The 16990-nt window shown below is 39.9% G+C and overlaps 1 protein-coding gene across 2 annotated transcripts in view; it reads left to right on the top strand.

Annotated features, from left to right (window-relative positions):
- The window catches only part of SORCS2 (sortilin related VPS10 domain containing receptor 2), an 818166-nt gene that overhangs the window by 471283 nt on the left and 329893 nt on the right, over positions 1 to 16990 (top strand). For both annotated transcript variants that reach the window (XM_054030250.1, XM_054030251.1), the window contains exon 3: positions 14818 to 14917. In XM_054030250.1, coding sequence (XP_053886225.1) covers positions 14818 to 14917 — 100 coding nt within the window. The remainder of the gene's footprint in view (positions 1 to 14817; positions 14918 to 16990) is intronic.

Genomic DNA, 16990 nt, shown 5'->3' with positions numbered 1-16990 from the left:
ACACAAATGCTCACCTGTCTTGTTCAGAGAAGCAGATATTACAAGATACCTCGTTAAAAAACATAATGCCAAATTCTTCCCTCAAGAACATCCATATAACTTAATTGAGTTCCCTGGTGCTGCCTGGGTGCTAACAGGAATAGAATTTGATCCAGTAATACTTTCAGTTGTGCACATTAGTGTAAATAAAAAGCCATGAGAAAGAACTCGCATTTTTCTGTGGCAGATCACTGTAAACGTTCTAGAAGTTACAAACATGGGTTGTTTTTTAACAAGAATATATCTGTTAATTACTTATTATCAATCACAGCAGTCACACAGGAGTAATAATTCTGGAAGAGATGTAAGAACTATTCTGTTCTTCAGCAATCTAGTTAGTAAAAGAAATGTTAAAAATTGCTTTATAGCCCTGGGGCCTTTTTTCGGCATACTCTGCTCTCCACCACTCCCAAAATTGATGGGTCTTATGAAAGGCATTATAATGAAGATGGATTTGAAGTGCCCATTTTCATCTTTTTAGGTACTGAGCAAGTAGTTATGTGAAACCACTCTTTTTTTTTTTTCAACTCAGTAAGTCCAGAAATAGGCTGACCTTCTGAAGCAGAGTCTATATATATTAAAATTTTTATGCATAACAGTCAACTTCCTCCCACATTTTCTGATCCAGTTAACATTTTTATGGCACCAGAGAAAACAAATTAATATTTATCACTTTATATAGCACTGTATGAATTATCAATAGTGGTATTTTATTTATGCTTTTAATGTGGCTGTAAACTCCATTCCCAGGTGAGACCTTACTAGATGAGATGCTGGACTCTCTACTACTTAAACTAAAACTTTACCCCATCTGGACTTTTTCGTGTACATTGAAGATTGCATTATAGAAATAATAGAAATGCAGAACTGGAAAAGACTTCAAGAGGTTGCCTTGTTCATCTCCTCCTCCCCGCCCCCAGGCGGGGTATGATTAAATATACGTAGACCAGCCCTGCATAGATGTTTGTCTAACTTGTTCTAACCTGGGGATGTGCTAACCTGACCCACTTCTGTGTGTTTCTTTAACTCTAAATCTGAAATTACTAAGAAAATATCGGGTACATGATACACACCTGTCACTGCTCTACAGCCAAAATGCTTCTGAAATAAATGTAGTCAAACTTTACTAATTCTGGGTCACTGAGAACGAAAATGATGCTTAAAATTGTTGATTGGCTCTAGTTTTCAAGATATGCTATTGGGTCAGTATATACGAACCTTGACTTAGGAATGGCGGAGGTTAAGTGAGTTATAAAGGGAAGGGATCTAAATTTAAACCAGAAATGACTAAAATACATCTTTGAGTAGATCTATGAATAAATCTATGACTGGGTTTGGACAGTACTTGCTTTTTAGGCAAAACAATGAACGATGCAATCTGAAGCTGGTATTGCGTCATACATGATATGAATTGCATCATGTTATTCCTAGAAGTCATGGATGATGCAATCATAACGAAGCTTACATCTCTCTGCTGAACAAATTGCCCTATATCAGCTCTAGAAATCATACAGTGTCGTGCTCTCTTATTTGTCAGTGTTTGATTTTGCAAACTTCTGTTGCAAAATCTGTTTTGCCAAAGTGAGCAGAGATGCCTCGTACTTGTGTGAACAGTGCAGATAACTTCTGCTATGTTTGTGGTGAAGTGACTTTTGCATCACAAAAGCGCAGTATAACCACTATGGTTAAGAAAGCCTATCACCTTTATTTTGGCTGCAAAATTGGAGATCAGGACAAGAGGTGGGCCCCACACATATGCTGCAACACTTGTGCAACAAATCTTCGCCAGTGGTTGAACAGGAAAAGGAAATCTATGCCTTTTGCAGTGCCAATGATTTGGAGAGAGCCAACAGATCATACCAGCAATTGTTATTTCTGCATGGTGCCTCCAGTTGGGAAAGGTGTGTCAAAGAAGAAAAAGTGGACTGTGCATTATCCAAACATTCCATCAGCTATACGCCCAGTAGGACTACCGGTTCCTGATGCACCAGAATCATTCTCACTTGAGTCAGACGAGGAAGAGGAAGAGGGTGAAACTTCTGGTCCTGAACCATCAATGTCACAGGACCCACATTTTCTCCCATCCTCCTCCTCTGAACCACACCTCATAACACAAGGTGAACTGAATGACTTTGTCAGGGATTTGCAATACCCAAGAGTAAGGCAGAGCTGTTGGGCTCCAGACTACAGCAGTGGAATCTCTTGGCAGGTGATGTTAGGGTGTTCCGTGACCGTCAAAAGGATCTTGTTCCATTCTTCTTCATGGAAGGTGATCTTGTAGCCTGCAACAACATCGATGGTGTGGTGGCAGCCCTCAACATCGTTCACGATCCAGATGAGTGGAGACTGTTCATTGATTCATCGAAGACGAGTCTTAAAGCTGTTTTACTGCATAATGGCAATGTTTTGCCATCAATTCCAGTTGGTCATGCAGTCCATATGAAGGAAACCTATGACAACATGAAACAATTTTTGAGGTGCATAAACTATGACCAACATCAGTGGCTTTGTGGCGATTTGAAGGTTGTTGCTCTCTTGCTTGGTCTGCAGACTGGATACACAAAGTACTGCTGTTTTCTCTGCGAATGGGATAGTCGTGCAAGAGATTCCCACTACATCAAGAAAGTTTGGCCACTCCGACAGTCATTGGAGCCTGGGAGGAAAAGTGTTCAGCATCCACCACTTGTTGAATCAAGGAAGATTTTGTTACCACCCTTACACATCAAGCTGGGTCTGATGAAAAACTTTGTCAAGGCCATTGACAAAACACAAGCAGCTTTCAAGTACCTCCGTGGAAAATTTCAAAGGTTAAGTGAAGCTAAGATAAAGGAGGGTGTCTTTGTTGGTTCTCAGATTCGTGAACTTCTTCGAGATGATGCATTTGACCATGCACTGAGTGGCAAAGAAAAGATGGCATGGAAAGCCTTCTAGTTAGTGGCAATAAATTTTCTCAGAAACAACAAGGCAGACAACTACAGGTTGTTGGTGGAAAACCTCCTCATGGCATACAAAAGCCTTGGTTGCAACATGTCACTAAAGATACATTTTTTGCACTCTCATCTAGATTTTTTTCCACCGAACTGTGGAGCAGTGAGCGATGAGCACGGCGAGTGATTTCATCAGGACATTGCAACAATGGAGAAACACTATCAGGGCAAATGGAGCCCATCAATGCTTGCAGACTATTGCTGGACAGTGACAAGAGATGCTCCATTTAATGAATACAAGAGAGAAGCCAAGAAGCGCCGAGTAGACACCGAATAGGACTAAACTATGTACATAATATTTTTTTGCCTTTTGTTTCATAATAAATTTTATTTATATAACCCTTTTGCTGATTTTCAAAGTGTTAAATAAACAGGACAGGTGAAATATTATCATGTAAAGCAACCATAAACAATTTAAAGCAACCATAAAGGTTTACAATTTATGATTAAAACTCTACTATCTACACAATATACATAGACATAAAATGTAAAAACTTAAATATCTTAGAAACAGTAGCCAATCAGTTGTTTTAATTGTCATATTTGAATTCAGCACATCAAAATGCATAATAAATAGCACATTTTATCTCTGAAGCAGACGACTTCTCAAAAATTGTAGACCGGTGTTATCTGAAGGAAGGATTTCGCCCTGTCTCCTTTGCCACTAGCAATGCCACTGTACAGCACTATGAGTTATTTGATTTAAAGACCCCTTACTTACTGTACTTAAAGTATGTTCTAGTCTTTGCCTTCCAATGTGTGCTGTCCAGCATTCCCGATATTTTGATGAAGCACGGCAAAACAGCTATTTCCAAATGGAAGTCCTATCTAACCGATCAACTTTTCAGTGCACTAGCAAGAGTGCTACTTTTTTCTCACTGGGGACTGTCAAATTAAGAGTGTTTTCTAAAAATCTTAGTTCCAAATCCCCCAAAAGATCAAAATGTCAGGAATTCAGAATTGGAATGGCCACTTGCAACTGTATTCATTTTTCTTGATTTTTCTAAGCAGATATTTTGGAATTCAAGCTCCTTCTTCTGAAGAAGATTAGCCTTAAATCTATGTTCTTGTCAGTGAAATGACAGGAACATAGGGAAATCTGGGAATTGCTGCTGGTCCTTTGCTGGGCAAAATTTGTGGACTAATAGTGTATTTGATGAAAAATGCAATTTTGGTCAACCCAAAACAATTTGTGAATTTCATACTATTCAGGAGCGCCACCAGCTTTTTTGCCGCCTTAGGCAGCAGAAGGTCCCGCCCCCAAAATGCTGCCCCTGACAGAGGCAGCAAAAGGTCCCACCCCCAAAATGCCGCCCCCAACAGAGGCGGCGGAAGGTCCCGCCCCCAAAATACCGCCGACGACCAGGGCAGCCAAAGATCTGGCCGCCATGGTCGCCGCCCCCCAAATATTAGTACCCTAGGCGACCGCCTAGGTTGCCTAATGGGTTGCGCCGGCCCTGCTACTATTAGTTTCAATCATGAATGGTGATAATGCTGCCCACCTCCCTTATAACTTTTAATCCAGTACAGAGGGTACTCACTTGGGTTGTGGGAAATCCCAGCTTCCAATCCTTGCTCTGGAACAGACTTGAAATGGACCTTTTCAATTCACTGAAACATTCCAGGGTTAGATCCCAAGCAATTTATTTATTGATTGATTTTCCTGGAACTGCCACTGGACTGAAAAATTAGTTATTTGCCCTGTTTTACTGTACATTCCTCTCATATATGTCTTACACCATGCTGCAGTATTTTAAGTGTAGCGAAGCCCCAAGTTCTAGAACTGTTTTTTCACAAAAGCCTGGGAATGGACAAGGAACAAGGCCTGACACCTAAGGGCAGGGCCAACGAGAGGCGGGGGGGGGAAGCCAGTACAAATTACTGGGGCTCGGCAGTCTGGAAGGGGGCCTGGGGCCCGGCTTCCCCCCACCTCGTCGGCCCTGTTTAGCCAGTCCGCCCTTGCTGGGGGGCTCGAAAAAATTCCAGAAGGGGGCTCCGCCCTTGCTGGGGGGCCTGCAAAAATTCTGGAAGGGGGCCCCGCCTTTGCTGGGGGGCCTGCAAAAATTCTGGAAGGGGGCCCCACCTTTGCTGGGGGGCCCAAAAATTTTTTTTCACTGGGGCTTGATATCATCCACAAACTGTAAAAAGTAACAGAGGGTCCTGTGGCACCTTTAAGACTAACAGAAGTATAGGAGCATAAGCTTTCGTGGGTAAGAACCTCACTTCTTCAGATGCAAGATCCACAAACTGTATAAGTATACTCTCAATGCCATTATCTAAATCATTGATGAAGATATTGAACAGAACCGGACCCAGAAATGATCCCTGCGGGACCCCACTTGTTATGCCCTTCCGTCATGACTGTCGGCAGCCCTGCCTAAGGGCATACATTCAGAGAGACCAGGAAGGAGACAGACTTGCGGGTAGCCCTTTAACCATGATACTAGGAAGAACAAGATGAAGAAAGTGATATTTAATTGAAATAGAAGTGTTACTTAGACATTCTTGAGTATGGCTGGACAATTAGCCAAGGGGGGAGAAAATGAGAGTGCAGTATTATCTGGGAGTTTTCAAACAAATTGTCCAGATCAGCAGTTTAGATGGGAACAGATCCAATAAGCATGTCACGTTATTTGTAGATTTGAGCATATACATTTACAAAAAGACGCAGCTTTCCATAGCCCTGTAATGTACATCTGAAGTGAATCATGAGCTCAGCTATCACTAGAATGTTCCCACAGCATCTTTAAGTTATTAGTAACCCCTAGCTAAAAGCCAGCATGAAGAGAGCAGCATATCTATCATTCATTGTTTTTCAAATAGGGCTGTTGATTGATCACGTTAACTCATGCAATTAACTCAAAAAAATTAATCCTGATTAAAAAAATTAATTGCAATTAATCACAGTTTTAATCGCACTGTTAAACTATAGAATACCAACTGAAATTATTAAATATTTTGGATGTTTTTCTACATTTTCACATATATTCTATTCTGTGTTGTAATTGAAATCAAAGTATATGTTACTTTTTATTACAAATATTTGCACTGTAAAAATGGAAAACAAAAGAAATAGTATTTTTCAATTCACCTCATACAAGTACCATAGAGCAATCTCTTTGTTGTGAAAGTGCAATTTACAAATGTAGATTTTTTTTGTTACATAACTGCACTCAAAAACAAAACAATGTAAAACTTCAGAGCCTACAAGTCCACTCAGTCCTACTTCTTGTTCAGCCAATCGCTAAGACAAAGAAGTTTGTTTACATTTACAGGTGATAACGTTGCCCTCTTCTTATTTACAATATCACTAGAAAGTGAGAAGAGGCATTTGCATGGCACTTTTGTAGCTGGCATTGCAAGGTATTTATGTGCCAAATATGCTAAACATTCGTATGCCCCTTCATGCTTCGGCCACCATTCCAGAGGACATATTTCTATGCTGATGACACTTGTTAAAAAAAATAATGTGTTAATTAAATTTGTGACTGAACTCCTTGGGGAGAATTGTATGTCCCCTGCTCTGTTTTACCCACATTCTGCCTATATTTCATGTTATCACAGTCTCGGATGATGACCCAGCACATGTGGTTCATTTTAAGAATACTTTCACTGCAGATTTAACAAAACACAAAAAAGGTACCAATGTGAGATTTCTAAAGATAGCTACAGCACTCATCCCAAGGTTTAAGAATCTGAAATGCCTCCCAAAATCGGAGAGGGACAAGGAGTGGAGCATGCTTTCAGATGTCTTAAAAGAGCAACACTCCGATTCGGAAACTACCCCTGGAATGGTGGTTGAAGCATGAAGGGGCATATGAATGTTTAGCATATCTGGTGCATAAATCTCTTGCAACGCCGGCTACAACAGTGCCATGAGAACGTCTTTTCTCCCTTTCAGGTGACATTGTAAACAAGAAGCGGACAGCGTTATCTCCTGAAAATGTAAACCAACTTGTTTGTCTGAGCGATTGACTGAACAAGAAGTAGAACTGAGTGGACTTGCAGGCTCCAAAATTTTACATTGTTTTATTTTTGAATGCATTTTTTTTGTACATAATTCTACATTTGTAAGTTCAACTTTCATGATAAAGAGACTGCACTAAAAGCAGTCATTACTTACGTACTTGTATTAGGTGAATTGAAAAATACTATTTCTTTTGTTTTTTTACAGTGCAAATACTTGTAATCAAAAACAAATATAAAGTGAGCATTGTACACTTTGTATTCTGTGTTGTAATTAAAATCAATATATTTGAAAATGTAGAAAACATACAAAAACATTAAAATAAATGGTATTCTATTAGTGTGAGATCAACAGAGGGAAATTAGTTTTTTTTAGTGACCCATCCACTCCCAGTCTTTATTCAGGCCTAATTTGATGCAGTTATTAAACTTTTAATAAAATACTAATAAGTAACAGTTTATATGTTTAAATAATAAAAATGACTGACAAAACAGAACATGTGAGTAATATTGAGTGGTTATTATGTGAGTCATGAGAGTAGAGCATGTATATAACTATACTAATTCTAGCCCAAATAGTGTGGTTTCAAACTTTAGGGTTGTTCAAATCTCTGGTTTGGGTAAGGCCCATCTCTCGACTTCATGGAAGCTTTTCCTTGATATGCTGGAGCTCACATCAATACACTTGTAATAAGTTAAAAATACACTGTGCTGTCCTTGCTGTAATCCTATTATTTGCTTTAGATGAGTGTTATTTCAACATGGTGTTATTACTGAGAGAGGCGATTTTTCTTTAACAAAACCCATCAGGGAGAATGGCATATATTTCAGTGGGGCCATACACTTTTAAAGGAGTCATTACCTACCACTGTGGCCTGTCAGAAAAAGGTTGTTGCTGGTGCCTGAGTTTGTACATGAGTAATAATGCAGTTCTGAGAATCTGGTGGCTTTATCTCTGCTTCTATGTCTTGAGTGGAACGTGCCTTGAATGCTGAAGGTTTTTGTGCTTTTGATTCCTGAAACCCACTTTATTAAGTTGTGCTGCATTAAGAAACGTATGAGTGTGTGCGTGTATGTGGAAAATTCATACCCTTCAGCATAGATGGACAGGGAGCAGTGACTTATAAGGCATCCAGAACTTGCTGCTTATGCTGGAATTTCTCGCTGAAAGCTAAAAATGGTATCTGTAGTGTTCCTGAGAGCAGCAGCTCAGGCCTGATCTAAGAAATCAGTTGAGTTAATGCTTCACAGCTTTTCACTGTGGCTTATAAAGTTCCAGTCCCTTGGTAAAGCAAAAGCAGAAATCACATCCAGTACAAATAAGCAACATTTATCTGTAACAGGAAATCCTGTCCTCACTACACACTGAAAAATGACAGCTGTTTGCATATGCAAAGTCCTTTTGAACTTGGAACTTGCTTAAAATGATCAAAGTTGAACATTCTATTTGCCATGCTGCCTCCAGCTTCAGTGTTTTGCACATATAATCTTTGTCATGTACTTAAGGCAGTGGGGACTGATGGCTTCTCAACACTTCCCAAGAGCAGCTCAGTTCCTTCCAGAATCATATAACATGGTTATAAACAGTAATTTGTGCTTATTTTGTACAGGATATTGCAGGTGCAAAATTAGAAGCTGGGATGGGATGTATATATAAGAAAGGTAGGGCTAGCCCCACCCCTTTGACCCTGTCAATCTTGACTGATAGGGAGGAGGCCTTCAAAAGGGAGGAAGTTGCAGTCCACACCTGGGGGTGCAAAAGGAAGATTGCCCTAAGCAGCAGACTGCAGGAGTGACTCCTGAACCCGTGGAGGGAACTCCTAGCCAGGGGATATGAAACACAACCCTGAGGAGAGTACAGCGGACTCCCAGGGTAAGATGGACAGGTTAAGCATGACTCAACTTTCCCCCTATGCTGGTGCTAGATCATTGGCAGCACTGTAGACTTGCTGACCCCCCTCTTTGCTGGGAACACATGGAGGGAATATCCCTGAATATGTTAGCGCTTGTGGCTTTAATTGATCCCTCATCTGGAGAACTTAAGAAGGCCCACAAAATGCAGAGCAACCCCCTGGCAAATAGTAAGGAAGTGAGGCCTGTGCTGGAACACCCAGGGTAGGTAACTAGACGTGGTCAGTTCCTTCCACCCTCTGGGGAGGAACCACTGACGACTCTGTTACAGGATCTCTTTGAAATTTGGTTTGGTAGTTTTTGTGATTGATTCTCTGAATCATTAAGCTACAGATGGTGTTTAATATATTAACAGTTCACCTCCATAAATAGAGGACAGAAGATAACTGGAATTTTAGACTTTGGTGGTAAGCAAGTGCAACTTTAACATGGAGTTACACAGGCATACACCAGTTCTGAATTTTTACTGTTACATTTATTTAGTTGTTAACTAGTAATGAGCCTACTTAAAAAGGAGTGATATGCAGAAGAGCTGTTTGAAAATGTTTGCATTATTTTTTGTCAAAAATGGCCTTTTTAAAAAATGAATTGTTGTTTTTTTTAAAAAAGACATCGATGTTGGAAATTTTCTATTTGCAAAATTTTCCATGGTATCTTTTAATTTTTTTTTTCCAAAATCATGTTAAAATTCTTATCCATAGTTTTGTTTACTGAAAACCCGTTTATTGATGAGCAGATGGTTTTAATAATTTTCTTAGATGAGGCCTGAGTGCTCTCAGGAAAATGACAGTGACCATTTTTAGCCTTCTGTGACAAAATCTAGCATAAGCAGCAAGTTCTGGATTCCCTATAAGTCACTGCTTGCTATCCATCCATCTGTATTTTTATAAGCTATCATATGCCGATGGCATGTCCATTATGATAATGGTGTGCCCATTATTTTAACAGTGTGTAAATCTATTCATTTTTTTAAAAAAAATCAAACACATTGATGGCAACCTTACTTCAAATACGGTGCTTCTAAATGTCACTTAGAACTTTGGGAGAATCCAAATATGTCCTAGTAATACTTTGTAGTCGACACATTCAATCACTTTCTGAGGGCAAAATATCTCTGCCGAGCAACTTTGGGGCATATCCTCAGCTAGTGTAAATTGTCATAGTTCCATTGAAATCAAGGTGAAGATAGGTCGATTCATTGAAGACAGCAGGACATGTTGGGTTCTCCATGGATTCTACTGTCTTTCTTTACAATTTTGGTTGCCCCGGAAATAGTTGTCCAAAGAGAGAAGACCCTCATGTGGAACTTGACTGTTCTTCCATATATGAATGAGAATCCATGCTGGTATAGTGGAAGGATGTTGAAGTGGGGAAGAATGACAGAGTTTGAGTAGAGTGACAAGGTGACTAGAGTGGTGAAAGAAGGCTGTGGTAAGGATAGAGAACTGGATTCTCCTTAGTGGAGAGAAGAAGGATGTCAATAATAGCAATTATCTTTGAAAAGTCATGGAAGACTGGAGACATTCCAGACGACTGGAAAAGGGCAAGTATAGTGCCCATCTATAAAAAGGGAAATAAGGACAACCCAGGGAATTACAGACCAGTCAGCTTAACTTCTGTACCTGGAAAGATAATGGTGCAAATAATTAAGCAATCAATTTACAAATACCTAGAAGATAATGTGATAAATAACAGTCAGCATGGATTTGTCAAGAACAAATCATGTCAAACCAACCTGATAGCTTTCTTTGACAGGGTAACAAGCCTTGTAGATGGGGGAGAAGCGGTTGATGTGGTATATCTTGACTTTAGTAAGGCTTTTGATACTGACTCACATGACCTTCTCATAAACAAACTAGGGAAATACAACCTAGATGGAGCTACTATAGGGTGGGTGCATAACTGGTTTGAAAATCATTCCCAGAGAGTATTTATCAGTGGTTCACAGTCATGATGGAAGGGCATAACAAGTGGGGTCCCACAGGGATCATTTCTGGGTCCGGTTCTGTTCAATATCTTCATCAATGATTTAGATAATGGCATAGAGAGTATACTTATACAGTTTGTGGATCTTGCATCTGAAGAAGTGAGGTTCTTACCCACGAAAGCTTATGCTCCCAATACTTCTGTTAGTCTTAAAGGTGCCACAGGACCCTCTGTTACTTTTTACAGTTTGTGGATGATATCAAGTGGAGAGGGGTTGCAAATACTTTGGAGAATAGGATTAAAATTAAAAATGATCTGGACAAATTGGAGAAATGGTCTGAAGTAAATAGGATGAAATACAATAAGAATAAATGCAAAGTACTCCACTTAGGAAGGAACAATCAGTTGCATACATACAAAATGGGAAATGACTGCCTAGAAAGGAGTACTGCAGAAAAGGATCTGGGTGTTACAGTGGATCACAAGCTAAGTATGAGTCAGCAATGTAACGCTGTTGCAAAAAAAGCAAACATCATTCTGGGATGTATTAGCAGGAGTATTGTAAGCAAGACACGAGAAATAACTCTTCCACTCTACTCTGCACTGATTAGGCCTCAACTAGAGTATTGTGTCCAGTTCTGGGTGCCATATTTCAGGAAAGATGTGAACAAATTATAGAAAGTCCAGAGAAGAGCAACAAAAATGATTAAAGGTCTAGAAAACATGACCTATGAGGGAAGATTGAAAAAATTGGGTTTGTTCAGTTTGGAGAAGAGAAGACTGAGAGGGGACATGATAACAGCTTTCAAGACATAAAAGGTTGTTATAAGAAGGAGGGAGAAAAATTGTTCTTCTTAACCTCTGAGAATAGGACAAGAAGCAATGGGCTTAAATTGCAGCAAGGGCGGTTTAGGTTGGACATTAGGAAAAATTTCAGAGTGGTTAGAATTGCCTAGGTTGTGGAATCTCCATCATTGGGGATTTTTAAGAGCAGGTTGGACAAACACCTGTCAGGGATAGTCTAGCTAATATGTAGTCCTGCCTTGAGTGCAGGGGACTGGACTAGATGACCTCTCGCGGTCCCTTCCAGTTCTATGATTCTAATATAAGGATGCTGCAGCTGGAAGGACAGAGAGAGTATGACCTAGTGGTATTGCATGGGGGGGAGCACAGTAAGAAGTCTGTTTAACCTTGCACTCTAATCTTCCTGAATATAAATTTGTCCAATTTGCGCATGTTGGAACACATGCTCTCATTTTGTCATGTGATCTGCTCTCTCTGGACTGTAGAAATTCCAGTTGTTGTTAGATTAGGACAGAACATCCTCATTTTTCCTTGAACCATATGTGCTGGCAAATGTGGTTGCTGGTCAGAGCATAAGGTATGATGATATTCCTTCTCCCCTCCAGGCAGAGTTCCAAATAAACTTTGTGGACACAGCAAGAGCCCTCCACACAACACCTCTGCCAATCTGGACCCTTCTGCTTGGGCACAGTGCAGATATTAAGATGAATTTAGACCATACATACATCTGCTTGAAACTCTTCTTTGATTTTCTGCAAAAGTTTTTTCATAGCTAGTGTGTCCCAGAAAATACAAGAATTTGACTATTTAAAATTATCTTGCCTTAGTCTGGAAATAGCTCAGAAGTCATAACCTCCTCTTTTATGACAACTTTATTCACTTAATTCATGTCTTTTACTCTGAGAAGTGAGACTAAGCAGGAATCTTTGGACAAGTATCTTTGAAATGGGCTATCTTCTTTGTTCTTCTCTGCCTGCATCATTCAGTTGTTACCTTGATACAAATGCAGACATAGTTCCTCCTGATTTGGTACTCTCTGATGGCTCTTTTGTAGGAATCTTGGAACCATCTCTCTATGAAAATTGGAGAATTTTAAAAGAATTTTGTCAGGAACTTGCCCGTGGGCAAGTCAGTGGCCTAGCATTCCTATCCCTACAGAATGCACTAGTTCCCTGTCATGACTTGCATTTGGTTCAGTATAATTTCAGTATGCCTGCCTGATGCCAGCAGGTTTTAGTTGTAACTTTAATTACTGTTTTATCCATTACCTCAACCAAATTAAGTTTAGAGTCTGTCCATTCTTATTTTCTTCTGAATTTTAGTTAGACTGACACTATGTATTTGATTTCTACGTAACTGTTTGTCCAATCTGAATTGCTATTACATTTATTTTATAAATATATCATTATATAGCTGCAGGGTATGCAACACTGTACAATGAATGGATCAAAGCCACACATATATCACTATAAACATATATAAATCTGAAATTTGGTCCCAAAGCAATATCAATATATGCATGAGGGTGCTGAGTATGTGTGCATACGCAGAAGCCTAGATCAGTCAGTATAAATACATAACATGTAACAGTCCTTACCTTATTTTTTTTCTGGGTTGGTGAAGAGAGAAGGGAATTAATGGAAGTATTAAATGTCCTGTTGATTGTTACCATGGGCAAGATCCTGCCCCAAGACTTCATCCCTGTTATGCCACTCTGGCAGTGCAAAGAAAACAGAAAGCTGCCCCAAGAAGGCAGCTATGTATTTTTTTGAATCTCTGGGTGGTGTAAAATGGGCATAGCTGTCTCTATATGACCTACTCCCCATTCCCCAGCATCAGACACATCCCTGGTTGGACTAGGGCATGACCAAGGTAGGAGGAACTATGGCTAAACCATGCAGTGCTCTGGACAATTCACAGCAAAGGGGCCTCAAGAGGACCATTCTAACTGGTGTAATTTCAAGCAGCTCTTAAGCTTTGAGCGACCTTTTGAGGGGGTAAGGAGTAGGTGACAATAGAGAGTGTGAGCTGAATGTGGCTATCGGGAATCAAATAACCTTGCTGAATTTTCTCTCAAATTGTTCCATTGGAAGGTAGGATTTGTATTCCTCCCAAGTCACAGGGGCTTGCACATAAACCCAACTGGCTCCTCTACAATTGTCTGGGGGCAAGAGTTATCCATGTGAGGCAAGTGCCCCCTATGGCCTGAACTCCTGGGAGTTGCACTGATCGGGCTCCCTCAGAGGGGAAAATCCCACATATGGAGGGTCATGTGGCACAACTGAACCATGAATGAGGCATACAGGATTTGGTCCAGGATATTTAGGGTTCAGGTTTTTAACTTATAGTTTTTGCCGAATTGTTTGCTTTTTTCCAGTAACTGCAGTGATAAGTACCGTATTTAAAACAGTCACAAAGGTTTGACTAATTGTAGTTCTTCCATGGAAAACAAGGCTGTGCATGCACACTACCTTTAGCTGTAGCACATATGCATACTTTTGTGCTTAAGACCTATTGGAGGTCAGGTATTTGCTTTGCTGTTTAATTACTCAGTACTGCACTGATGATTGGAAAAAGAAACAGATGTGTGGATGTCTTCAGTACAGATAGTTTCATAGTAAGTTCACTTTCAATCTTAAACATCTTGTGCTAGATCCTTCTCCCACTGAGCACACAGCTCCCTCTGAAATCAGCTTCTCCCAGTAAATTCATGGTGAGCAGGATTTAGCCTCTTTAAATACACCCTAGGTAAATAACCATTAGTACTGCACTGGAGGCTTCTGGTACTGCAATGATGATAAGCATTTTCACAGGTTTATCTAAAGATATCGGTGCCAATTTATCTGCTTGTGGTTATGGACATGTATGAAGTCATAACAATTCCTGTGGTTTTGCATGTGTTTTACATCTGTGACTGTAAGCATATTGTATAGCATCAGTACAACTCTATCACCTTGTAGAATTGGATAATACAGAGAAGCCAACAATTTTTCTCAAGCCTTGAGCATTGCTCAGTAGTTGCAAGTCCATTCTACTACCTAATGATGTCACAACAAATAAAAAACTGAATTGCTGGCACAGAAGCATTGAAAGTAGACACTTGGTGTTACAAAGTATGTTTCAGAGATGATTGAAATACTGGGGCCTTTGGGAAGCACTTATAGCTGTTCAATGTTTCTTTCAGGTCATCAGATTTTGGAACATTATATACAAAGCTGAATCTGCAGCCCGGGATTACTACAGTCATTGACAATTTCTACATTTGTCCCACCAACAAAAAAAAGGTATGTGGCAAGGAAGTATTCCTCTTTCCTAGAGATCCAATAGCTCAGGCTAGAAAACTCTCACAGAGGAGTTAAGACTCCAGTAGTTAGTTCAGTGAAGCACATTGTCCAGAATTAAAATATAAAGGAGTAATTTTCACAAACAAGTTGATGACCTTCAGTAGAACTGTGACCTCTGGGAATGGGATATACATTTTAGATGGACTCTGCCAAGCAATGATAATCTTATGATCTTTCAATTTTAGAGTATCAGTGTGGACAAAAACTGGGGAAGGCCTAGGAGTGAGTGTAGTCTGTGAGGCCATTGATGAAGGAGCCCCCAGAAACTAGCTCCTCTGAGAGCCACGCAAATCTTGTTATCCACCAGATGACCATCTGTACATAGGGTCTGTCCCACTGCATCAGCTTCGGGGCCTCCTAACTCCATCTGGCCTCCCTAGCAGGGCGGCTGCATTGGAGCTGTACTGCCCGCACTTCCCCTGCTTGCAGCTTCCTCTGGAGCTCGCATCGAGAGGGTTCTGCTACACTAGGGTTGGTGTAGCTGAGTTGGCTACAGGCCCTCATCCCCCTGCCTCATTCTATGCACAGATTCCCAGCTTTACGCATGTTCTTTATGGAGATCTAAGGCTGGCCTGAGCTGGCGCTGTGGAAATGGTTGACAATCTCGCCATTTGGGAAGAAGATGGAAATTCTCTTGCTGAGCTTCAGGCAATTATCTTAGGTCACTGAAAAGATTTTTTTTTAAACTTTTATTTAAAATTCCCCTGCACTGTTGGTGACCCCAATAGCATTTAGGTTGGTGCATGAGGAACTGAAAGTGAAATGGACTATAAACAAAGGTGAATTTGACTAGTCAAATGTGGCTGCCTGTGATGAATGGAAAGTAGAATGCAAAGAAACACAGTGATTATAAAAAAAAATATTTTTTTTACAATTCTTGCTGTTTTAATTATGTAAAGTATTGTAAATAATAAGCGCAGTAAGACATATATGAATAAAGAATTTTATCTTGAAAAGTTCCTTTCAACCACAGTATAAAATAGAAGAATTGATTTCATGCGGGGTCCATTGATTAGAAAGACAATTTTAGTTGTACTTATCTATTTGTTCTGCCTAATCAAAAATCAGTGATAAACTCAAAGAACCTGCCTGGGTGATTAAGTGCTGTTTTTATTTCTCCTGGTATTGTGGCTGGAGTCTTTGCGACCAACTGAAGCAGTAGACGAGTTAGATAATATGTATTTAATCTGCTGCAAAGCTGGTAACAATTTTCTTATTCATCAAAGTGGATCTACCACCAGGCACAAAATTGTTTCTGAGCAGCATGCATCTCAGAGCTGGGCTCTGTAGATTATTTCAGGGCCAAAAAGAAATAAATAATAATAATAAAGTATTCATGTAATTTTCTGGAATGAAGACACAAGGATGAGGCAGGATGGGAAACCTATGAAAATTTCTGCACAGCTCAGTCAGCTACTGTGTTCTACATGAAATTAAAACCTGCACAGGCTTGTGGGGATCAAGGATAATGTAAATCTACCAATCTGGAAAAAAAGAAAAAGGAAGTGAACAGTGGTTGCAGGACTGCTGCTGAATTTCAAGAACAAAGGACATTCTGATACATAGAAAAATGGCACATTAACCCAAACTCAGAAAAATCTGATTTATGTTCAAGGTAGCTCAAAGTACTTAGCACTTAGTGCAAGGACCCTCTTTAGCAGTTTAATACTATATCAGAATTCAGTTCTTAAATTCATTTCATTTTGGTCCTCTATGAATGTGCTATTTGATGTTCTGTACTTTGCTCTTAAGATGTCAACCTACTTTAAACATAAAAAATTCCTTCCATTTTAGGGCCTGTTAAAGGTGCCAGAGCGAACATTTCTAGAAATAAGTCCTTCATGAGGCAGGCATGATACTGTGGAATAAAGGTGCTTTGCCAATATACTTCAGAACTGGCTTGGAGGAACCACGCTGATAAGAAATTCAGTCTCCATGCCAAAAAAAACCAGAGGCAGCCATGCCAGCCATCATGATGGTAGCTTTTGTGATGAATGGCACTTGACTAAGACC

Source organism: Malaclemys terrapin, chromosome 5 (genome assembly GCF_027887155.1).
Source record: "Malaclemys terrapin pileata isolate rMalTer1 chromosome 5, rMalTer1.hap1, whole genome shotgun sequence".
Lineage (NCBI taxonomy): Eukaryota > Metazoa > Chordata > Testudines > Emydidae > Malaclemys > Malaclemys terrapin.
This window is presented reverse-complemented; position numbering and strand designations above follow the sequence as displayed.